This window comes from Cydia splendana, chromosome 12 (assembly GCF_910591565.1).
Source record: "Cydia splendana chromosome 12, ilCydSple1.2, whole genome shotgun sequence".
NCBI lineage: Eukaryota > Metazoa > Arthropoda > Insecta > Lepidoptera > Tortricidae > Cydia > Cydia splendana.
This window is the reverse complement of record NC_085971.1, coordinates 19767692-19790017: the sequence shown is the minus strand read 5'-3', so window position 1 is coordinate 19790017 and position 22326 is coordinate 19767692. Positions and strand designations below refer to the sequence as shown.

The following is a 22326-nucleotide window of genomic DNA, read 5'->3' as shown; positions in this document are numbered from 1 at the left end:
AACTGTCGGATAATTCCGAAAGAGACTTTTATTATGATGGAATTAAGGGTGATTTTCATCTGAATTTCGAAATTATCCGACATTCGGTAATACCCGAATACACCTTACCACTTTATACAAAGTTATTACATAAATTATATTTAAGTAGCGACACGGGCTTCGCACGGGTTAACAAATTATACACCTCGACCTTCCTCAAGAATCACTTTATTGATAGGTGAAAACCGCATGAAAATCCGTTCAGTAGTTTTTGAGTTTATCGCGAACATACAAACAAACACACAAACAGACAGACGCGGCGGGGGACTTTGTTTTATAAGGTGTACCTAGTGATAAGTAATAAAACTAGCTTTCGAATTTTATTAAACAGGTAGCGTCTTCAATAAAGAAGCCACTTAACCCAATAAATAACTCTGGGTCATCCATATTAATCAAAAATACTTCGAATAAACCCCACTTTTTATTCCCTTTCAATTCAAATCGTGATCCAAGACCAATCAAGTAAAAAAAGCTAAAAAGGACATAACGAGCCAATACAAGTAGGCTGAACAAATATTTGACTTCAAATAAATGTCAAAGCTTGTTAGTAAAAAGCTTAGTAAGGCTTTTTGAGCTTTTGGGAGCGGTACCACTTTACTGAGTCGAACGGAATTCAGAAGTGAGTTTCGTTCGTTCGAATTTGGGTTTTAAAAGAGATGCTATGAACTAAGATCCCATGAGAATATATAGGTACGTTAAAATAAAATACAAATAAATGATTTAAGTACTTTAACTATTTCATTATGTTTTACTTTTCCTTTCAACCCCTTTTAGTTTTCTGGCCGTATTAGGTCTTACCCTATTATGGTCTTTTGTCTTACCGTTTCATGAGCGTGTCTTTTATTTTTTGCCAGTTTTATATAATTGTGACCTTTTTTGACACATTTGTTATTTCTAGTCAGGATCGCGAGCCCTTTTCATCCTTATAGGAGACGTGTCCTAAAATTTTTATACATTTTTCACACTTTCTTTTTTGTTACCGCCATACAAAGTATATATGGGGAAATGGTAACACAATAGGAAAAAAGACTCTGGGACATTTTTTATCCCATTAGGATCGAAAGAGCTCGTGATTCTGAGTAGGATTAACACAAAAATGGCAAAAAATAAAAGAAACACTCTCATCTCAATACAATTTTTCGTTATTTTATAATATGTCTAGATTACTACCAATAACTCAAAATGACTATCCAAACCTGGAAACATTTAATTACTAATAATAACCACATAGTATATAAGTAGAAAAAGTAATAAATGTAATAATTTACGGTAAATATATTCGAATTACCAAGAAAAATCTGCAACGATTTTGATAGCACACGCAGTGCAAGTGTGATTTTAAACGTCAAATTTCTATGAAATTATGACGTATAAATAACACATGTGCTATCAGAATCGTTGCAGACTTAGCTTGGTCTAACTCTGTTCAAGCCATGTCTAATCGTCCAGTCGACTTAACCGTGAGTTCCCGTATTAGAACATCAAGTTGACAGCCGCTAATAAAGATTTAGTCCCGACACGGATGAAAAACGAGATTTTAGACGTCCACAATAAAACATAAAAAAACTTCCTTATAAAAAGAAACTAGTTAAAGCTAAACGTGAGGCCGTAACAATCAGAATACCTATTAAACATCTTTGTATGGCTGTTGGAATTGATTTTAAAGTTAGGTCAGTGGGAGTATAGAATGAAGCGGTTAGAAGTAATAGAGGTTATTTGTTAGCTGGGTTAATAGATTTAGTAGTAAAGCGATAAACGTGCGTTAAGTTTAATACTTTAGAAAGCTGTGAAAGGGGTTGTATAAATGTAAAATAAGTTTGTATAATACCTCTGTCTGAGCGACGTATGTAAGAGTAGAGAACTACGTATCACAAAAGTTTCTTAATTAAAGTTTTTTAGGTTCGTCTTTTAAAGTAGTTACATTGATATAATGTTCTCTGTCGCTATTGAACGCTGACAATACCTAGCTTATTTTATAACTTTACTAATAGCGACCCGCCCGGGCTTCGCACGGGTTAACAAATTATACCTACACCTAAACCTTCCTCAAGAATCACTTCTATTTATAGGTAAAAATCGCACGGAAATCCGTTCATTAGGTAGTTTTTTAGTTTACCGCGAATATACAGCTAAGCATACTTACAGACAGCGCCGGGGAATTTGTTTTATAAGGTGTCAGTATGAGAATACAACTTAAGGTTATTTCGTTCTGTGTGTATTGACGCTTGTTCCCTTTTGTTTTTGAAATTTGTTGATACCTATATTTTATACTACGTCGGTGGCAAACAAGCATACAGCCAGCCTGATGGTAAGCAGTCTCCGTAGCATATATATAAGGTCACTGTGGGTAAGTCCGTCTACAAGGCAAGTCCGTCAACACGTTATAACTTTTGAATTTGAAGGCGTATGCGACTTTGGAGTTCAGTCGATTAACCAGTTTTTCGCGCTAGTTCCGTCTCTGTAAAACAGATGGCGCTGTGACAATCAACTTCAGAGCAATCCGCCTCAATAAGTCATTTCGTGTTTTGAACTCGAAGTCATAGTGCGACAGCCGTTCGAAAAAATTTTGTTAAAAATAGTTTTTGAAAAGATTGTGCATCAGAAAGTAACTACGTAGGTAGCATAAGAACCAGCTGTCTTTATTCTATTTTTAAAATATCAGAAATTAACTTAGTTTTGTAATTATACGTTCCACAATTTATCATATTAAAATTTGACTAAGTTGGAAAGTCCGTCTATTATGTTCAAGGCAAGTCCGTCATATGCCGGAATTTCGTTAAATCAGAGATTACCAACTGTTTTTGCGATTTTAATATTATAACGATTTGATAAGGTATCAAAAAATCCTCCAGACTTTGCGCATGATGTTACTTTATTAAATTTTGATCTCAGTATATTAAAAGAAACGATTAAAATTCACTTTAAAATTACTATTGATCTTTTATTTCGGAAATCAAAAAAATAATTATGTTTCATTATTTGCAAAAAAGGTTTACCACCCCATTTTGGTAGTATATGCGGACTTGCCTTTGTTTTAGAAAAATGGTGTTTATTTCGAATCTGAACCGTATATTAACAAGTTTAAAATACACTTTTCATTGTCTTGATCCGTTCTTTTTAGGAATTTGACTACGAACATATACGCACCCATATATTGGCTGATATCATAACTAGACGGACTTCCCTTAAACTGCACGGGAAGTCCGTCAACTCGCCGAATTTTAAAAAATGCCATTGTTTTTGCTTAATTTGTGCTTGAAATGATCTGTCACTAAGGCTAAACTATTAATTATTAAATTCTTCATCATATGCGATTACAAGCAGTAACATATGTGAATAATTAACGGAACTAGATCACTCCAAAGTCAAAAAAAAATAAAGTATGCCGGACTTCGCCACATTGACCTTAGGCCTGCAACTCCGGAGGAGTTACATGCGCGTTGCCGACCCTAACACTCCGCACCCTCGTTGAGCTCTGCCAACCTTACTCACCGGCAGGAACAGGAACACAACACTATGAGTAAATTGTGAATTATCATCACCATCGACCTGACGACCGGTCCGGACCGGACCGGACCGGATTGACGACCGGTCTGGTCTAGTGGATAGTGACCCTGTCTGCTAAGCCGATGGTCCTGGGTTCGAATCCCAGTAAGGCCATTTATTTGTGTGATGAACACTAATATTTGTTCCTGAGTCATGGTTGTTTTCTATGTATATAAGTATGTATTTATCTATACAAGTATGTATATCGTCGCCTAGTACCCATAGTACAAGCTTTAGTTAGTTTGGGGCTAGGTTTGATCTGTGTAAGATGTCCCCTAATATTTATTTATTTATTTTATTTATCATCATCATCATCATCATCATCATCATCATCATCATCATCATATCAGCCAGAGAGCGTCCACTGCTGGACATAGGCCTCCCCCAAAGAGTGCCACAATGACCGGTCTTGCGCCACTCGCATCCAGCGGACTCCCGCGACTTGTGAATAATAAAAACATTTAATTAATAACCTGAGCGGGTCTCACCTTAATCTGCGATGTGTCGTGTACGATCATGACATGGTCGTGCTACCACGGACCGGCCTTGAGGTGGAATTCGTTGTTCGTCGTGGTCGTGACCGGGGCATCTGCGTTGGGCGACAAGCATTGATCACTTCACTTACCTATTACACTTTTGTTTGTTACTTTGTTACCCTCGTAACTTTGTCGTATCTGTCGATAAAATCTTCTGCATTCCTGTTGCCAGGGAGGTTTTGGGATTATACTGAGCAACTTTTGTTATGGGACCAACCGGAAATCGCAAAAAAAAATTACCCTCCCATAGAAAATTAATGGACCAGCCTAAATGTATGAAACAGCCAAATTTTTTTTCGCAATTTCGGGGTTGGTCCCATAGTAAAAGTTGCTCATTATATTCCCAAAACCTCCCTGGCAACGGGAATTTGGTATCGCTTTTGATGGATGCCACGGGTGACCTGGCCTGACTGATGGCCAGTTTTTCGCCCAGAGAATTAGCATCGCTATTCAACGGGGAAATGCGGCCAGCCTGCTGGTGCTAGTAACACTACGCGCTGGCGATAAATTTAGAGGGTATTTTTTTATTTGTAGGTTGTTTTAAACGTACCTATACTTTTAGAATAAGTAAATTGCAGCCCGTTGCAAATTTTACCGCTGTATTGTTTTGTGACGAAGCCTGTAGCTGATCGTGAGTTTGTGTTAACCTAACGAAGCCTAATTATGATACAGCTGAGTGGTGCAGTTCGGGGTGCAGTATTTTAAGTTAAGTGGCTATGTTCGGAGAGCACAAAATCTTCTATAAAGACTATTTGCGGAGTCTGTTGGTGGCTTTCCATGGTGACAAATGATCGCGCATGCTAAGCCGCGACACGAAGGTTGACATCACCCGCTAATGATTCATAACGGATAAACTTTAACTCACATTAATATTAGATGAAACGTATGTTATATCCGAAAGTAGAGAATTATCTGTTTCCAGAAAGTTGTATTAGGGCGGTTTGAGACTAGCGTTTTATAAGAGCCTATAAGCTCGTCTTTGGAAGCTCGTATAGGCGCGTATAGACCACATGTAGCGAAATATAGCGCGCGTGTAAGCGCGTAACGCCGAACCGACCGTACACGCGCTGAAAAAAACGCTAGTCTTAAACTGCCTTAGCGCAGCTAAATATCCATACCGGCGTAGATCCTACTTAATATTGTATTGTAAGTGTTTAGTTGTTTATTCCTCGTAGGACGTAGGTACACACAAAATCGGTTGGACGGATTTCGATGAAATCTAGCACACATGAGGAATTGACCCCTAAGGGGCGGATGTAATACGTGATGTCGTACATTTTTAAGGGGAAGGGGGTGGGGGCAGTTTCATATGTTACAAATGAATAATATTTGTTTGTATGTTTGTTACAGCCGGCAGTCTCGTGCGCCGCGCAGCGTGTATTCCTACCGCAGCGCGGTGGCGCCCTCTGTCGCGTCTACACACCGCTCCAAAGTCTCACGGAAGGTAAACTAATATAAACTCATCTAACGTCAATGTCTACGTATAACATATGTCACACCGCTGTACTGGGCCCATTCAGCCCTATTCTTATTGCCCAGTAAGGCCAGATATACGTCACTGCATCCTTTAATTTGTTTACAACTTGTGAATTCCTTTTCTAAAAGAAAAAACCGGCCAAGTGCGAGTCGGACTCGCACACGAAGGGTTTCGTACCATTATCTATAAAAACGGTCACCCATCCAAGTACTGACCCCGCCCGACTTCGGTCAAAAATCACGTTTGTTGTATGGGAGCCCCACTTAAATCTTTATTTTATTCTGTTTTTATAGCGGCAACAGAAATACATCATCTGTGAAAATTTCAGCTGTCTAGCTATCACAGATCACGAGATACAGCCTGGTGACAGACGGACGGACGGACAGCGGAGTCTTAGTAATAGGGTCCCGTTTTACCCTTTGGGTACGGAACCCTAAAAATAACTATTATTACAAAACTCGTCCAACTGTTGTCAAATTCAAACGTTTAATGGTCTTTAATTACTGTTTAGGCCAGTTTAGGGTATTACAAGTATTAGTAACAAATTAAATTATTTACAGAAAATATTTTTAAAATGTTTTTTTCGAATGGCTCATGCACCTGCTGCAGAGGACGCTGTTTAGATACCAGCTTTGGGCAATAGAGGCCGTGGTCACTTTTTCTTAGTGTATGACATTAATTTCAGTTTACTGTTAAGGCTGTAGTGGAGCAGAACTAAAAGCTCTTAACTAATTTATTGAAAATTGAAATCCATCTGTCCATGTTTCAGGCGGGGGTGAAAGTAGACGCGATGGCGGCCCCCAACCCGTTCTGCCCCAACGTGAAGGGCATGTGCTGCCTCATGCTGCTCCTCAACCTTGGCCTCATCCTAGTGACGCTGGGCTTCGTCATCGTACTGCAGTTCTTCGAGCCGCTCTTTGTCTGGTAAGAATCTGTAGCCTACTTTTCTTTTAAGTGCCACTGAAAAGTAGTAACACTGAGACAATATTTACAAACAACAATACACAACAACAAACAATAAACACAATAAACAAATAGTCATCGTCATCTTTCTCGTGTTATATCGGCATTTTGCCACGGCTCATGGAAACCTGGGGTCCGCTTGGCAACTAATCCCGAGAATTGACGTAGGGACTAGTTTCTACGAAAGCGACTGCCATCTGACCTTCCAACCCAGAGGGTAAACTAGAGACCTTATTGGGATTAGTCCGTTTCCTCACGAAGTTTTCCTTCACCGAAAAGCAACTGCTAAATATCAAATGATATTTCATACATAAGTTCCGAAAACGAAAAACTCATTGGTACGAGCCGGGGTTTGAACCCGCGACCTCCGGATTGAAAGTCGCACGCTCTTACCGCTAGGCCACCAGCGCTTCAACAATAAACAATAGTGACAATTGGTGAAATATCTTCGAGCTCTTCTTATCGTAAGAAACGAATATATCTCTCTAGTACCCAACAGGAACCCTAGATTAAAAACGAAAATGCGTACGTACCTATTGCGTAGATAAGATCGTGTCAGATATTTTTGCGGCCTTCGTTGTATAACATAGTGTTAACATATTATTGCAGGTGACCGTACAACTTCTGACTGACCGTCTTGAATTGTTTACAAACAAAAGCAGTTTGCCAAATTGAACAGTTTCGCAACTAACATGCACGGCTTGCCAAACCTTCGCATCATTCGTTGAAAACGTGCATTCGGATGGATTGCAACCGCACCGTAATTATTTGATCATGCGTAACTACAACAATAGATATGAAGGGGGTCAGAGGACTCAGAGGGTAGTCATTATCATTACCTACTCGCTTCATCTCGAGTCTGAAATCATGGATAGTTCACACGGTATTACTTATCTGACAACCAAGTACCTACAGAATAAGTTTACTTAAACCTTTACCACAGAATAATTAATAGTACTACCGTACAGAAAGGAACCTTCCTACAAAAACGAAGTTTGACAGCGGTTCAGGGTCGAATCATGCTGGCCCTTTCTAATATATGGCACTATCCCTTTCGGCTATTTAGGGTTGTCAAAAATCAAGTGATTATCTTATCTGTGGTCGTGCACGCAAAAGGAAGTCAAGTGGTGCCAACCCTAATAATTGCTCGGAGCAATCCTGAGCCGAGCGGAGCCGAGTTTGACCGAAGTCAGGAGTTTCGCACCCCTGCCTTTACAACCTAAATAGTAAGTACTACAATGGGGTTAAAAAAAACAAACTTATTTTGTCAGTAGACTGCCAGTGATAATCGGACAGAAAATACGAGTAGGTAGTTAGGTACTATGTATACAGGTTGGCCAAAAATAAGTGTATTCCCGTTGCCAGGGAGGTTTTGGGATTATACTGAGCAACTTTTACTATGGAACGAACCCCGAAATCGCGAAAAAAAAAATTACCCACCCATAGAAAATGGACCAGCCAAAACGTATGAAACAGCCAAATTTTTTTTGTCGATTTCGGGTTGGTCCTATAGTAAAAGTTGGTCAGTATAATCCCAAAACCTCCCTAGCAACGGGAATGCACTTATTTTTTGTATAACTAGGTACTTAGGAATTTCTCAACCAACGACAATCCTCAACCGCATACTGTGCCCGTTGCATCTTTGTTTAGAGAACATTAAAAAACAATTTGTAGAAAAAATAGGCCACAAACATAACTGTGATAGTCATTTGTGACAAAAAGGTTTTTGAATTTGCTAAACGATATTTCGTGACAGTTATCCAAAATCATTAATCATGGAGTCACTAGTAAATTGCTGCAGCTTTTTAAAAAGAAATTTCGAGTTTTCATTGTGCTTTGATCTTATCTGTCCAATATCTTGGTCCAAAGTCATTGCATTTCACTCTCTCATTAAGCAAAATTTGAGACAAAATACACATTGGACAGGTGGAATTACCACCCTTATTGGCCTTATTTACCAACGTAAGTACAACAGATACCTAGATGTACTGCATAATTGTATTCCATCGTATTTTCTCGGAAACGGTCATAATAACAATAACCAGTGTTGCTATTAATACAGCTATGACATCAGCGACACAAACGTCATCTCGCGAATCATTAGATGACTTAATCCTAACGTTACTTGACATCATAGATATAGTTAATAATGGTTTAGCATGCAAATGTGACAAAGATCGGGGTTTATTAGGTAGTTATTTAAAGACTGGCTTTCGGTTTTAGAGCTATGGTCAAAGGCAGATTAAAAAGAACTATAAACAAGAACATACAGAAAGAAGGGCAGACTTGAAGGGGTACTTTGCAATGCAATTAAATGTGTAGGTACGCGTGAGCATGAGTGGGATTGGATCATCATTACCAAACATTATTTTTGGATTTTCGATTTAGTATCGATATATGATGTAACTAGGTAGTAGCGAACCGTCCATAGAACTCGATTCCCACTGGCTTACCTCATTTAAGGGAATAGAGCCCGAGACTAGAGACAAAATAGAGCCCTTTTTTCTCTTTACTAGTAGTTTTAACGCCGCGCGATTGATAGAGACAGAAACTATACCTGGTACCCATTCCCATTACGCAATCATTTCGGTAACTGTGACTATCACATGCTCGCAGAAACGATAAATATACCAATATAAAGCCGGTCAAAGAACTTTATCAGTAACAAAAGGCGTGAAATTTTAATTTTCTATGGGACGATAACCCATCGTGCCTACCTTTTTTTAATTTGCCGCTTTTTTCTAATGACGGAAATGACTTGACAGATTGTATGTACAGCTGGTCAAGCAGATCTTGTCAGTAGAAAAAGGCGGCAAATTTGAAAAATGTAGGCGCGAAGGGATATCGTCCCATAGAAAATTTGAATTTCGCGCCTTTTTTAGTGACAAGATTTGCTTGACCAGCTATACATTTTCTCGACCTAACATTATTTTTTCTTTTCCAGGATATTGGGCATAGTCTTCCTAATATTCGGGTTCATCACACTCGTCGGCAGCCTCATCTACTGCGTGGTCCTCTGCCGCGAGAACCCTTACCCACAATACCCTGACGACTTCTACTGGACACACCACTGGTCCAAGACCATAGGGCCTTCGGAAATACACTACAACGCCAGTGAAAAGCCCTACAGACAAAACGGACACAGTGATAGATATAATAAGTATAACGGGAAGTATTCGGACAGAGAAAGCGCTAAAGGGTACTCGGACAGGGAGAGCAAATTAAGCAGGTATTGAACGTAGCTTACAAATGTTGAGGTTAATTTCTGAACGCATCATTCGAATTTTGAATTTTGCGCGGGAAACTTTGGATAAGTTCCCGCTTGTCTACGGGCCATTTTTATGAACATTTTAGGTAAATTAATATTATAATTTAATTCCATGTTTTCCACACGAATATTCGATATTTCTTTCGTATTCGCAGGAATACGATTATTATGGCCCATGACGATTTTTGACTTAATAAGAAGTTTTAACAAGTGTGAATTTTGATGCAGGAATTGAGATTTTTGAGAACTTTTTTCTTTGCTATTTTTAAGCACTTTCTTGTAATGTTTACAATTTTACATTGTAATCGTTATTTCTATCTCTTGGTCCAGATAGTTGCATGCTATTTGGAATTAGTCAAGTGATTTTGAAAAGAGTAAAAGTAGAGTTAGAGCACAATTGTGTTTTTCTCAATGATCTACATTCTAAAACAATTATTTCAGGCACTTTCGCCTCAACGTTCAAATATATATTAAAATTTATTCGATGTGTTATTTTATAATTAATGATAACATAATGGTAATTGTAAATAATATTATATTAATAAGGTATTAATTTAACAATCTTTAAAGCAAATGCCATATTACTTATTATAATAAAAACTTACCTGTTATATTGAATTTACGTAAAATTATTAAAATACAAAATGTTATTTAGTAGAAACTGTGGATTCATTATTTTATATAGAATTATTTACAAATTGAGAGTAAACCAATAATATATACTTTAATACGCCTGTATCTGATAATGTGATTTGAACTAAAATTAAATTTATATGTAATTAATAAAATTTTGTAACGATAATGATTGTTTCATTTCATTATCTATATGATATTAATACACTTTGGAAAATGGCACGGTTTTCAGTTTACCGTATCTATTTTTAATTAAAAGAAATTGGAGTGGAATACCACCCATAGATACAATTTGACAAAATGTATTGTGGCAAAAAAAAACAAAAAGATTTTGTCAGAAGTGGGATTCGAACCCACGCCCTCAGAGAGGACCAGAACGCCCTGCACCCGCTGAGCGGGCAAGTTGCCTTGAGTCTGGCGCCTTAGACCGCTCGGCCATCCTGACATTGCGTGAGCGCACGAAATTCAGCGTTAGGTTCAGATCGCAGAAAAAAATCGCTTGACGACACTGAACAACACAAGCATATTGTAAGTATGATTGTAATTAATGTTTCCCAATCTTATCAGTGTGTAATTGTGATTAAAATTAGCACAATCCAAATGATATGCACTCTATTTTGGGAAGTTTGATAGTCGGACCAAGAAAAGTCTGCAGCGGATTTGATAGCCCACGCAATGCAAGTGTCATTTATACGTCATAATTTCATAGAAGTTTGATGTTTAAAATAACACGTGCATTGCGTGGGCTATCAAATCCGCTGCAGACTTTTCATGGACTGACTCTACATAGGGAAGGGTGGTATTTCATGTCCAATGTGTGCGTCTCAAATTTTGCTTAACGAGAGTGAGACGCAATGACATAGGACAGGTGGAATACCACCCGAAGATGTATTTCAAAAATATGTACGTCAACGAAAATAACCCATTGGAATAATATTTACGACTTCATCCATACGCATAAATTATCTCATGTTATTCGTTATGTACCTACATATTTTTGTATTTTGTACCTGTGTCCAATTACTTAATTTTGGATGGATTTCAATTACTTCAGACATACAATCGACCTAACCATAATCGATTATGAAATGTAAGTTACATAAAATTTTAGAGGTAAGTACCTGAGGGATTTTGTATTGGAAGAATAAGTAAACACAAGTTTAAACCTTAAAATTGTTCTTTTATTTACATGTCAATGGAAATTAACAAACAATGAAATAATATCGAAACAGAAAATAATCAAATTTTAATAATAATGAACATCAGAGACCACTCAATGACAGAATTATAATTAAATGATAAGTAAAACTCATCCTTAGAAATAACATTATACAGGATTGTAATATTAATTGACAATGAAAATATTTCATTCTAAAATAAAGTAATATATGGAATGAGAGCATTCAAGACACAGATCAAACTAAAAGTAAAATCCTCTTATCAAAACTTAATAATTAAGCAAAGAGCACTTAATTTGAGATTAATCGACATAATAAATTAATAAGAAAGACTTACACCATACGGATAAGCTTGAAAAAGTAGGTGAAACAAAATTAAGAAGAAAAATAACATTGACATATATCTATAAACGGGCCTTGTGGGCAATAAGAATGGTGCCAGTACAGTGGAGTCACGCACACGAATTCGAGAAAATCGTGCAGTCTTAATGCCACAACGCTATTGGTTGATGAGTTCGCATAACGTACGCGATTGGCTCGAATCCGTAAGTGACACCGCTGAACTAGCACCATTCTTAGTGCCCGTCTTTAGATATATGTCAATGTAAAATAAGGATAATTTCCAAAGAATTATATACAATGTCCATTTCATACAGGCAAATAACAATGCCAATGTAAATGTTTACTTATTTAAAAAATACTTTTAGCCTCCTTATTCTTGGAGCCGAAGGTTCATTTAACTATAAAATTGTTTTAGTTTATATAGAGTTTCTCACTCCGTCCGTCAATAAAATCGTGCGGCCACGAGTTAACCTAATAGGTCGGGGGTAGAAAAATAAACCTAATAACAATAAGATTAGGGTTGAAATATGAGAGATATTTCTTCGAGACAAGGAGGGACACGGGGCTGCCGCAACTCACTTTATGTACAAAATACTGGATCTGAAACAAGACAATTTTGTAAAAAATAACGTTTAAAACAAGCCATCACCCCGAAAGTTTTAGGTACCATGAACTTTTTCGTTGCCCTGCTTGAAAATTAGTGATTCTGTACAATATCAAATAGGTGTTTAAATCCTAGTAATGAGAGAAAAGAGTATTATTAGAAATTACATGTAGCTGTTTGTTTGGCGGAGACTTACAATTTTTTTTAAGTTAGGCAATATTAAACATGTCTGGTAATCCCGGGTAAGTTGTTGGTAAATTCACGTGGGATTATTACTCATTATTTTAGGGTTCCGTACCAAAAAGGTACAAAAGGAAACTTTATGGTGGTTTACAACGGCTTACAGGCCAAACGGTTTACATTAAAGGGTGTCTGGATACAGCGAATATGCCCCGAGTGCGTGTGTATGTACGTTTGTTTTAATGCATGTCTATTTATCGCAACTCTATTCGTATAGGCGTAGCACACTCGTCTCTCTGAAATTAATACAGTGAGAATAAGGAAGGTATCATATGTGTCACACACATTCGCGGCACATTAATTTCTCGAGTCTCAGGCGGAGACAATGTTAAAAACGTCAAGTCCTAGGAGTTTCTGACTTTTTACACTTTTTGTATGCGATACGACGCGCCTGCGAGACTCGAGGGGTTAAATGCACGCGCCGTTTCGTCGAGTAAGCGCCACCTGCACCATCCCACTAACCCGGGGTTAACCGGTTAAACCTGGAGTTACCATGGTCGGCAGTACAATTTGACACTGTGTTAACGGTTTAACCCCGGGCTAGTGGGATGGTGCGCGTGGCCCTACTACTACTCACCCGTGTGGGTTGTGTCCCGGGTTCCCTAGTCGCTCTCGGAGTCGCTGAACGTGTACTACTCACCCGTGTGGGTTGTGTCCCGGGTTCCCTAGTCGCTCTCGGAGTCGCTGAACGTGTACTACGCACCCGTGTGGGTTGTGTCCCGGGTTCCCTAGTCGCTCTCGGAGTCGCTGAACGTGTACTACTCACCCGTGTGGGTTGTGTCCCGGGTTCCCTAGTCGCTCTCGGAGTCGCTGAACGTGTACTACTCACCCGTGTGGGTTGTGTCCCGGGTTCCCTAGTCGCTCTCGGAGTCGCTGAACGTGTACTACTCACCCGTGTGGGTTGTGTCCCGGGTTCCCTAGTCGCTCTCGGAGTCGCTGAACGTGTACTACTCACCCGTGTGGGTTGTGTCCCGGGTTCCCTAGTCGCTCTCGGAGTCGCTGAACGTGTACTACTCACCCGTGTGGGTTGTGTCCCGGGTTCCCTAGTCGCTCTCGGAGTCGCTGAACGTGTACTACTCACCCGTGTGGGTTGTGTCCCGGGTTCCCTAGTCGCTCTCGGAGTCGCTGAACGTGTACTACTCACCCGTGTGGGTTGTGTCCCGGGTTCCCTAGTCGCTCTCGGAGTCGCTGAACGTGTACTACTCACCCGTGTGGGTTGTGTCCCGGGTTCCCTAGTCGCTCTCGGAGTCGCTGAACGTGTACTACTCACCCGTGTGGGTTGTGTCCCGGGTTCCCTAGTCGCTCTCGGAGTCGCTGAACGTGTACTACTCACCCGTGTGGGTTGTGTCCCGGGTTCCCTAGTCGCTCTCGGAGTCGCTGAACGTGTACTACTCACCCGTGTGGGTTGTGTCCCGGGTTCCCTAGTCGCTCTCGGAGTCGCTGAACGTGTACTACTCACCCGTGTGGGTTGTGTCCCGGGTTCCCTAGTCGCTCTCGGAGTCGCTGAACGTGTACTACTCACCCGTGTGGGTTGTGTCCCGGGTTCCCTAGTCGCTCTCGGAGTCGCTGAACGTGTACTACTCACCCGTGTGGGTTGTGTCCCGGGTTCCCTAGTCGCTCTCGGAGTCGCTGAACGTGTACTTGGACTTGGCCGGGGCGCGCGCCCGCCCCCCGCCGGCGCGGGCGGGCGGGGGGGAGGCGCGGGAGGCTTCCGACTCGGAGCCGCTGCTGGACTTCTTGGCCTTCTTCTTGGGGTTCGGCTTCTTTTTGTCCTGCAATTATTTACCAAGTTAATAATATGGAACGAACACAGATTACTGATCCGACACTTCGTCCCAAAGGTAAGCTAAATTATGTAACGATACAAAACTAAATTCCTGTATATTATAAGCTAACATTTACTTTCATGTGTAATATAGTAATAATATGACGTGGCTCTTAGCATAAGGTTAATGATTGAAAAAAAGTAAAGTCTAAGAAAAATTGTGCCCCGAGCTCGACTTCCAAACTAGATAGCGCTATACGTATACGGCGCCTTTTGTGGTAACTTAAGAATATCAAACGTTAACTGTTAACCTAATCCTCCGCCACGTATAAATTATATTAACCCGTATATTAAGCCGTACACAGTATAGCGACGTCTACATCAGATGTCAAATTTAAACCACATTTTTTTCTTAAAAATGTGGTTCTACCCTATCTACTTTCGAAACAAAAACATTCGAAGCAAGACCGTCTAATAAAGTACAAATAATACATTTTGAATTTTTAATTACAAGGTACCTAAATGATACAATACAATTAGCAACTGTTTTTTTTAATCTACTTATATATCTTGTTGATTATATACTACAATAGAATCTAATTAGAACTCCATATTACACACCGAAAAACTTCAAACAAAAATCAATTCCCACTGACGATCTTGCCTCGAAGACGGTTCTCGCAGCTTTAACTTATATCTGTCAGTGATAATAGTACATTACTACAGAGGCCGGGACGAAAGGGGTTGCCGGCCGAAGACATATAGACGGCCGAGCGAAGCGAGGCCGAATAGGTCTGAGCGCGGGCAACCCCATTTCCCGCCGAGGTATGTATAGTGCTTTTCTCAAACATGCAATGAAATAAATAAAATAAAAAATCCACGAAACCCACGTTTTATTTATCGAAAAAACTAAAAGTAAACTACACCCAAAATATAACCAACACGTACCTATATCATTATCACGCGTATGTTTTACACGAGTCGTGTATTTTTACTAACCGTATATTTTCATGTATCTTTGATTTTTTCGCCTTGTATCCGTCTGACTGTCGTTTTCGTCACATAAGTTTACATAGTCTTTCATGTTGATATCATGTTTCACATACATCGTTGCTTTATGCATGGAGTAAATAAGTATAATTTCCACAGTGTTGACGAATTTGTAGTTACATTCATTTAAAATATGCCACAAAACTGTTCCTAATAAACTGTAAGCCATTTTTCTTAGTTTCTCAAATATTAGGTCCTTACCTATGAAATTGGCGTTTTTGTTCATAGATATAAGTCTGATCCTAGTTTTTTTTTTTTTACAAAAGTACATACACAATTACAATAAAACTACAGTGCACTCAATAAACAACGATTTTACATACAATTAATTGTTATTTTTTATTGTTAAGTGTTCAGAATTAAGCCTTGAAAATAGGTCTTTTCATGTGCTGTCGGTTCGAGTATTAAAATTACTTATATTTTTCTAATGGTACCAATTTTCAAGAAATGGAGATATTGAAAACATACCTTAAAGGTGTCAAAAATTACTGGAAAAATTTTGTTTGGTTTGAATTAGCCATCAAAAAAATATCCGCAAAATTAATTGTATGGAAATTCGTGTTTCGTTGAAATTCTCCGTACAAAACGCCAATTTCATAGGTAATGACCTAATAATAAAATTGCCATAAACAACCATATATGTACATACTTCGTCTTTGACTTGGCGGCAGAGGCAGCAAGTTATTAAAATCAATTCTGCTTACGCTGCCAATTCCAACACCTACGATTACAATTAATATAAGAAACGTAACAAATATAAGAGCCTCGGTAGAGAGTACCATTTTGTACCATTTGGTGTTGAAACTCTAGGTCCATGGGGTCCCAGCGCGCATAAGTTGTTCGCAGAAATCGCGAAGCGTCTGGTTGACGTAACTGGTGACCGAAGAGCTGGCGGCTACCTCGCACAACGTATCAGCATTGCGATACAGCGAGGAAATGCCGCCAGCATCCTTGGTACAATGCCTCAAGGGCCTATTTTAGATTTAAGCTAGTTATTAATTTCGTTAAGTAGTACCACTGTATATATATTGTATGTAAATAAAAAAAATATATATTAATTTCATTATTTCGTCGGAACTCATATTAAAGTCAAAAAATCAACAACGCACCATAAATCCAATAAAACAGAATGAATATTTTTCAACTTTACCTCCATAACAATTAAAAAAATATAACTACGCGTGTTTGAGTAGACCTTTTTACCGCTAAGGTTTAGATGAAATATTTTAAATGTTTTTATTTGTGTAGTTAAATTTATAATTCAAAATTATAAAATTATAGAATGTATTATTTATTAAGTTCATGTTGATTTTATACAAATAAAACTGCAAATTATAGCAAACATTGTTTTTTGTTTTTTTTTATAGGCGTAGTGGCAGAGTGTCATTACGAACCATAAAGCAAATACTGCCTCTAGTTTTTTTTTTATGGATGAATGCCACGATGCTGTGTCACAAATATCTGTGAAATGAAAATTAAAACAGAGGACTTTGCCAGCCTAGGCCTGCAAGATGTGTATGAAATTCCATTAACGACCTTTTGTCCTAGCCGCACCTGAAACGTCATACTTCGCAGCCTATTATAAGGAACATAACATCAATATTTCATTGCATGTTTGAGAAAATACTATTACAATATATATTAATATACAATCTACGAACGTAATAACATTTTCACCACACCAGCTCGGAAAGGCTTACTTTGCACTTCAAAAACGGATAGCAAAGTTGCACTTTGCTATCAGTAATTCACATGTGAGGCAAAGTAATCAAATGCAAATTTTGAGTTGTTTTCTTATGTTTGCTGGTAGAATTGACTTTTAAATTATGATTTTGGATGATAAATATTTAATAAGATTCATTTGAATTTGATTTGGTTTTATTTTGTTCGATATTTTACATTTAATATTTGCTTCGGGTTGGTGTGGTGAAAAATTTTGTGTTTCACTCGGGGGCAAATTTTGTTTAACCCTCGTGCTTTGAAACCCTCGCAACGCTCAAGATTCCATTTTTCGAACCACTCGCTAAGCTCGTGGTTCAATTTTGGAATCTTTCGCTTGCTCGGGTATCAATTATCGGGTATTAGCACGAGCGGTTAAACAACAACTTTGCCCCCTTGTAAAACAAATAACTATTATGTACCTATGTAATGGGTCGCGAAATCATTGTTCGGAGCGATAACTAGTCATTTTCATTTGTAATTGGATGGCTAGGCCTACACGCAAAAAAAGATTAAAGTTCTAGCCGATATACTCGTAGTCATTATAGAAATGAAAATTAAAAGATGGTTAAAAAATACGGCATAAAACATGTTATTTCATAGGTTCAAGGCCGCAAGTAAATATTGAACATAAACACGAGGATGGTTTTAAAGGCCTATGGTGACCGCACTTTACCATTCCTTTCCTTACTAGGAAAAGCGGTTTCAAAGAGCTAGACCCAATTGACATAGGAGGGAACTAGTTCCCTGGATACATTCCACAAACTCACCTTTTTACTATCAAATATGCTATCATCCTCATCGCTATCGAGACTGATCGCCTTAGCTGGCCGCTTCTTAGGTTTCTCAGTCTTCTCCACTTTCTCAGGCTTTTCAGCCTTCTCCTTCTTCTTCGGCGCGGCCTTCTTCTTGGGTGGTGGGGAAGGTTCTTCATCGCTGGATATGGCGACCGGGGAGGGGGATTTGTGGTTCAGGGAGCTTTTGAAGGATTCGTCTTTCTTGGATTCTTCGATGAGCGAGTCGAACAGGCAGTCTGTGGACAAGTAATCTGCAAGTGAGTAGAAGAACTAGATTGAACATTCAAGAAGAGACAGATACTCAATCTTTCTCAATGAAAAAATTAAAGAACATTCGGAAAGACCGGAATTTGAAAAGAGGAAACGAAAAAGCAGTAAGATTTAAACATTTTAACATTATGTTCGTGTATAGTACAGCGTAATATCGGATGAATTTTTCGGCTCGAGTTCTTTGAGTGATAAAGTTGACGAAATATAAAGTGAGCAGTGAGTGAGTGAGTGAGTGAAGTGCATTCATAACAAAGAATACGCAAAAACAAGTATTTGAATAAGCCGTGATTTCTAAGACACAGCCGGAATGTCATTACTTTTAAGATTCACGAAATAAAGTGAGCCGATCTTGTTCAGATTTGTTCGAGATCGGCTCACTTTATTTCGTGAACCTTAAAAGTAATGACATTCCGGCTGTGTCTTAGAAATCATGGCTAATTCAAATACTAGTTTCTGCGTACTTTGTTATGAATGCAGTGCTTACCAGCGTCCATCTCGACGGGCTTGTTGGCCTTGGCCTTGGCGGGTTTCTTCACGTTGAAGTCGTCGTCGCTGAGCGACAGCGCTCGCGCCGGCGCGTCCGCGTCGGACTCCGCCTTGTTGTCCAGCAGCTCCGGCTCCGAGTCGGAGGACGAGTGTTCAGAGTCCTTGTACTTTTGAACCTGTGTATAATGAATAATTTATAATGCCTGCTATAGTCCGTTTTTTTTAGCATTAAAAAAAAGGTAAACAATCTTGATGCGTCTTTTAATTGAAAAAACACGTTTTAAAAATGAGTCACGGCAAATATGTAACAATTATGAATCTAATACGATCATTTATATTCTTCTGCTTTCATAATAGCAAAGATATATATAACTCCGTATAAGATGTGGAAAGTTTAAGAAACAAACGTGCCTCGTAAACTACAAGTAAAATTGACACTCGCTCAGATGGCGCTAGTACCTTTAGCCTATTCTCGACTAGATGGCGACCTAGGTGATACTTAACACATTTCAGTGAAAGAACATGGGTTCAATTTAGTCACAAGGCATTCTTAATGTTTTAGGTCTGTATCGAAAGATGGCAGTAAATTTGAAAATGTCATCGTAATGATTGAAGCGTCGATAGATGGCAATTAATTCAATTAGTCGTGTAAATGAATATATAACCTATTTTTATATCGTTTCGTTTTAAAACTATGAAAACAGGAAAAAGGTTTTTAGCTTAATAGTAGCGAGTTAATGGTAACCGAACTACAGCTTGGCAAAAAAGAGTATTAGAAATTCAAAAGTGGCAACACTGTAGTGTCGTCCCGTTTTCTTACATAGATTGGTTTGAAAGGGACGACACTCCAGTGTTGCCACTTTTTAATTTCTAATCTTTTTTGCCAAGCTGTATCTGAGTGTTGAGAGTATGAAACCTGAGACTAAGGACAAATGATAATAGCGCTGTCTCTGCTTCTCCTATTGAAAGTTCGAACTTCGTATTATAATCGGTCAAGCAAATCTTGTTAGTAGAAAAAGGCAGCAAATTTAAAAATTGTAGGCGCGAAGGGTTATCGTCCCATAGAAAATTTGAATTTCGCGCCTTTTTCTACTGATAAGATTTGTTTGACCGAGTATATTATTATTACCTTATCTTCTCTACATACATATTTCTATAATACTTGTTTTTAGGACTAGGTAGACGGTTACTAATGCCCTTATTCATGTTACCTTGAAAATTGTAATCAACGCCAAGCAACAAAATGCACGTAAATAAAAATAACCCATATATGTAAAGGGGCCCACTGATTAACAGTCCGCCGGACGGTACCGGCCTGTCAGTTGTTCGGAACTGTCAAAATTTTGTTCTAACTGACAGGCCGATACCGTCCGGCGGACTGTTGATCAGTGGGCCCCTTAACATAAGTATCAAGTCGTGGAATATGGGGCACAAAATGTAGGTAAGGCGAACAGGTTAAATAAAACATTATACACCGAAGAATACTCTATTGCGTTAACAATTTATTTAAAAGCTTTACTTCAACTCCATTTAATCATACATATGGTACAAAAAACAAGTAAAAAAACAATAAATAAAAATAACATGACCTGGCAGTTACCTCGCTTAACGCTTCAGTCTGGCAGTTCAGCGGGGTAACGCGGCCAGAGCCTCTTGCCTTTTTTAGATGTAGTTTAGTTTAGTTTTATTTTATTTTAGAATAGTTTATTTAAAATAAAATAAATAACCTACTTGCAATAGTTTTTGTCAGAGAGTCATTTTACAATTTGTGTTAAAATTAAAAGGGGTCTAACATACCATTTATTTCACAAAACAACCTCTTAATTAAAACTTTTTACAAAAAAAAGAAAACCGACTTCAAAAATGGTGAAACAAAATTTTATCCTTTTTAGGGTTCCGTACCCAAAGGGTAAAACGGGACCCTATTACTAAGACTCCGCTGTCCGTCCGTCCGTCCGTCTGTCACCAGGCTGTATCTCACGAACCGTGCTAGCTAGACAGTTGAAATTTTCACAGATGATGTATTTCTGTTGCCGCTATAACAACAAATACTAAAAACAGAATAAAATAAAGATTTAAGTGGGGCTCCCATACAACAGAAGTTAAGCAACGTCGGGCAGGGTCAGTACTTGGATGGGTGACCTTTTTTTTTTGCCGTTTTTTGCATTATGGTACGGAACCCTTCGTGCGCGAGTCCGACTCGCACTTCCCCGGTTTTTTAAGTTTATGCGTTACCAACTGATATGTTTGAAGTCGGTGCCGTGCCAAATTTTGAAGCATACCATGATTTTGTTGCGATTCGATAAGGATGTACGTTGGATTGCCTTAGGCCAAGCGCGCACCACGATTTTAATTTTTGCGAGACAATTTTAGAATCGCGCTGTAATATATCGCAGAAAATTCACTGCGCGCACTGCGATGAAAAAGTCGACGATTTGTTCATTCTCAACATGGATTTCGTACCAGTCGTTTGTCATGAAACGTGTCTTTAATATGCGATCGCCGTATAACTTTGAGTATTTATACCACAAAGGTGATCTCCTTCTATTTCCATAATTAAATGGTCAACATCTAGCGTCTCATCTTAGACTCCATCGGAGAAGCAGGTTCCGACATGTTGAGGCTTGGAGAGCGAAGTGCCGACTGAGGTCCGGGGTGCGATTTTATTATCGCAGTGCGCGCAGTGCCATACAACTCCTTATGCTGCAATTCACTTTGCGACAATCACGTCGCGAGCAGTCGCGGAAAAATGTGACAAATCATAATTTTAAAATCGCCGCGATTTTTTTGTCGCATATGCGCGCACTGCCATATAAACACATACGTTACATTTCTGCGACTAAATTATCGCGCGGCAAAAAGTCGTGGTGCGCGCTTGGCCTTACACGACGACAATGAACGTACTTTCTGTAGGTACAGTCGACGTTAAAAATATGTTTACACTTAACGCCTTATTACAAAGGAGGAGATAGGAGAGGGAGGTGCAAAAGTGTAAACATATCTTTGACGTCGACTGACCTAAGAACGCACCTCAGAACACACGATCAAACCTTCTTGGCGCAGTCCGTACCATGTTTGTCAGCACATTAGTATAAATCCAATGCATTTTTTGCCGTCGTATTTTTTAAAGAGCATTTCTTACAAATACAAATAACTTTATTTTGCATGAAATATGGTACAGAAGATGGTCAGACAATATTATACATAGGTAACACATATTTCACGATGGAATGCAAAAAACTAAAATTACAACTAATACTCAGTTTAAACAATTATAATAGTCATTAAGTATGTTCTAATACTCGAACAGTCTATAGCACGCATAGTGTGGGATTGGGACTGAGTTATTTCCCGTCCCTTATCCAATGTAGTCCACATTTCAAAATAAAAAACAATTCAAGGAATTTACCTTC

The 22326-nt window shown here is 38.8% G+C and overlaps 2 protein-coding genes and 1 non-coding gene across 4 annotated transcripts in view; 1 reads left to right on the top strand and 2 right to left on the bottom strand.

Moving 5' to 3' along the window:
* Positions 1-10540, top strand: part of LOC134795733 (uncharacterized) — a 180597-nt gene extending 170057 nt beyond the window's left edge. Inside the window, exons 4-6 of the mRNA XM_063767682.1 lie at positions 5472-5565; positions 6368-6522; positions 9506-10540. Coding sequence (XP_063623752.1) covers positions 5472-5565; positions 6368-6522; positions 9506-9797 — 541 coding nt within the window. The 3' untranslated portion in view covers positions 9798-10540. The remainder of the gene's footprint in view (positions 1-5471; positions 5566-6367; positions 6523-9505) is intronic.
* Positions 10541-10794: 254 nt separating this feature from the next.
* Trnal-caa (transfer RNA leucine (anticodon CAA)) lies at positions 10795-10907 on the bottom strand. The gene is made up of 2 exons: positions 10870-10907; positions 10795-10839 (listed from the first exon to the last, which is right to left on the bottom strand). It is a non-coding gene; the product is annotated as a tRNA-Leu (tRNA).
* Positions 10908-12414: 1507 nt separating this feature from the next.
* LOC134795647 (DNA topoisomerase 2) overlaps positions 12415-22326 on the bottom strand; it is a 33952-nt gene continuing 24040 nt past the window's right edge. Inside the window, exons 16-20 of one of the 2 annotated variants that reach the window (XM_063767550.1) lie at positions 18912-19089; positions 18131-18393; positions 14453-14598; positions 14349-14392; positions 12415-12582 (exon numbers count right to left, since the gene is read on the bottom strand). In XM_063767550.1, coding sequence (XP_063623620.1) covers positions 14374-14392; positions 14453-14598; positions 18131-18393; positions 18912-19089 — 606 coding nt within the window. In that variant the 3' untranslated portion in view covers positions 12415-12582; positions 14349-14373. The other variant, XM_063767552.1, reaches the window with a different exon arrangement.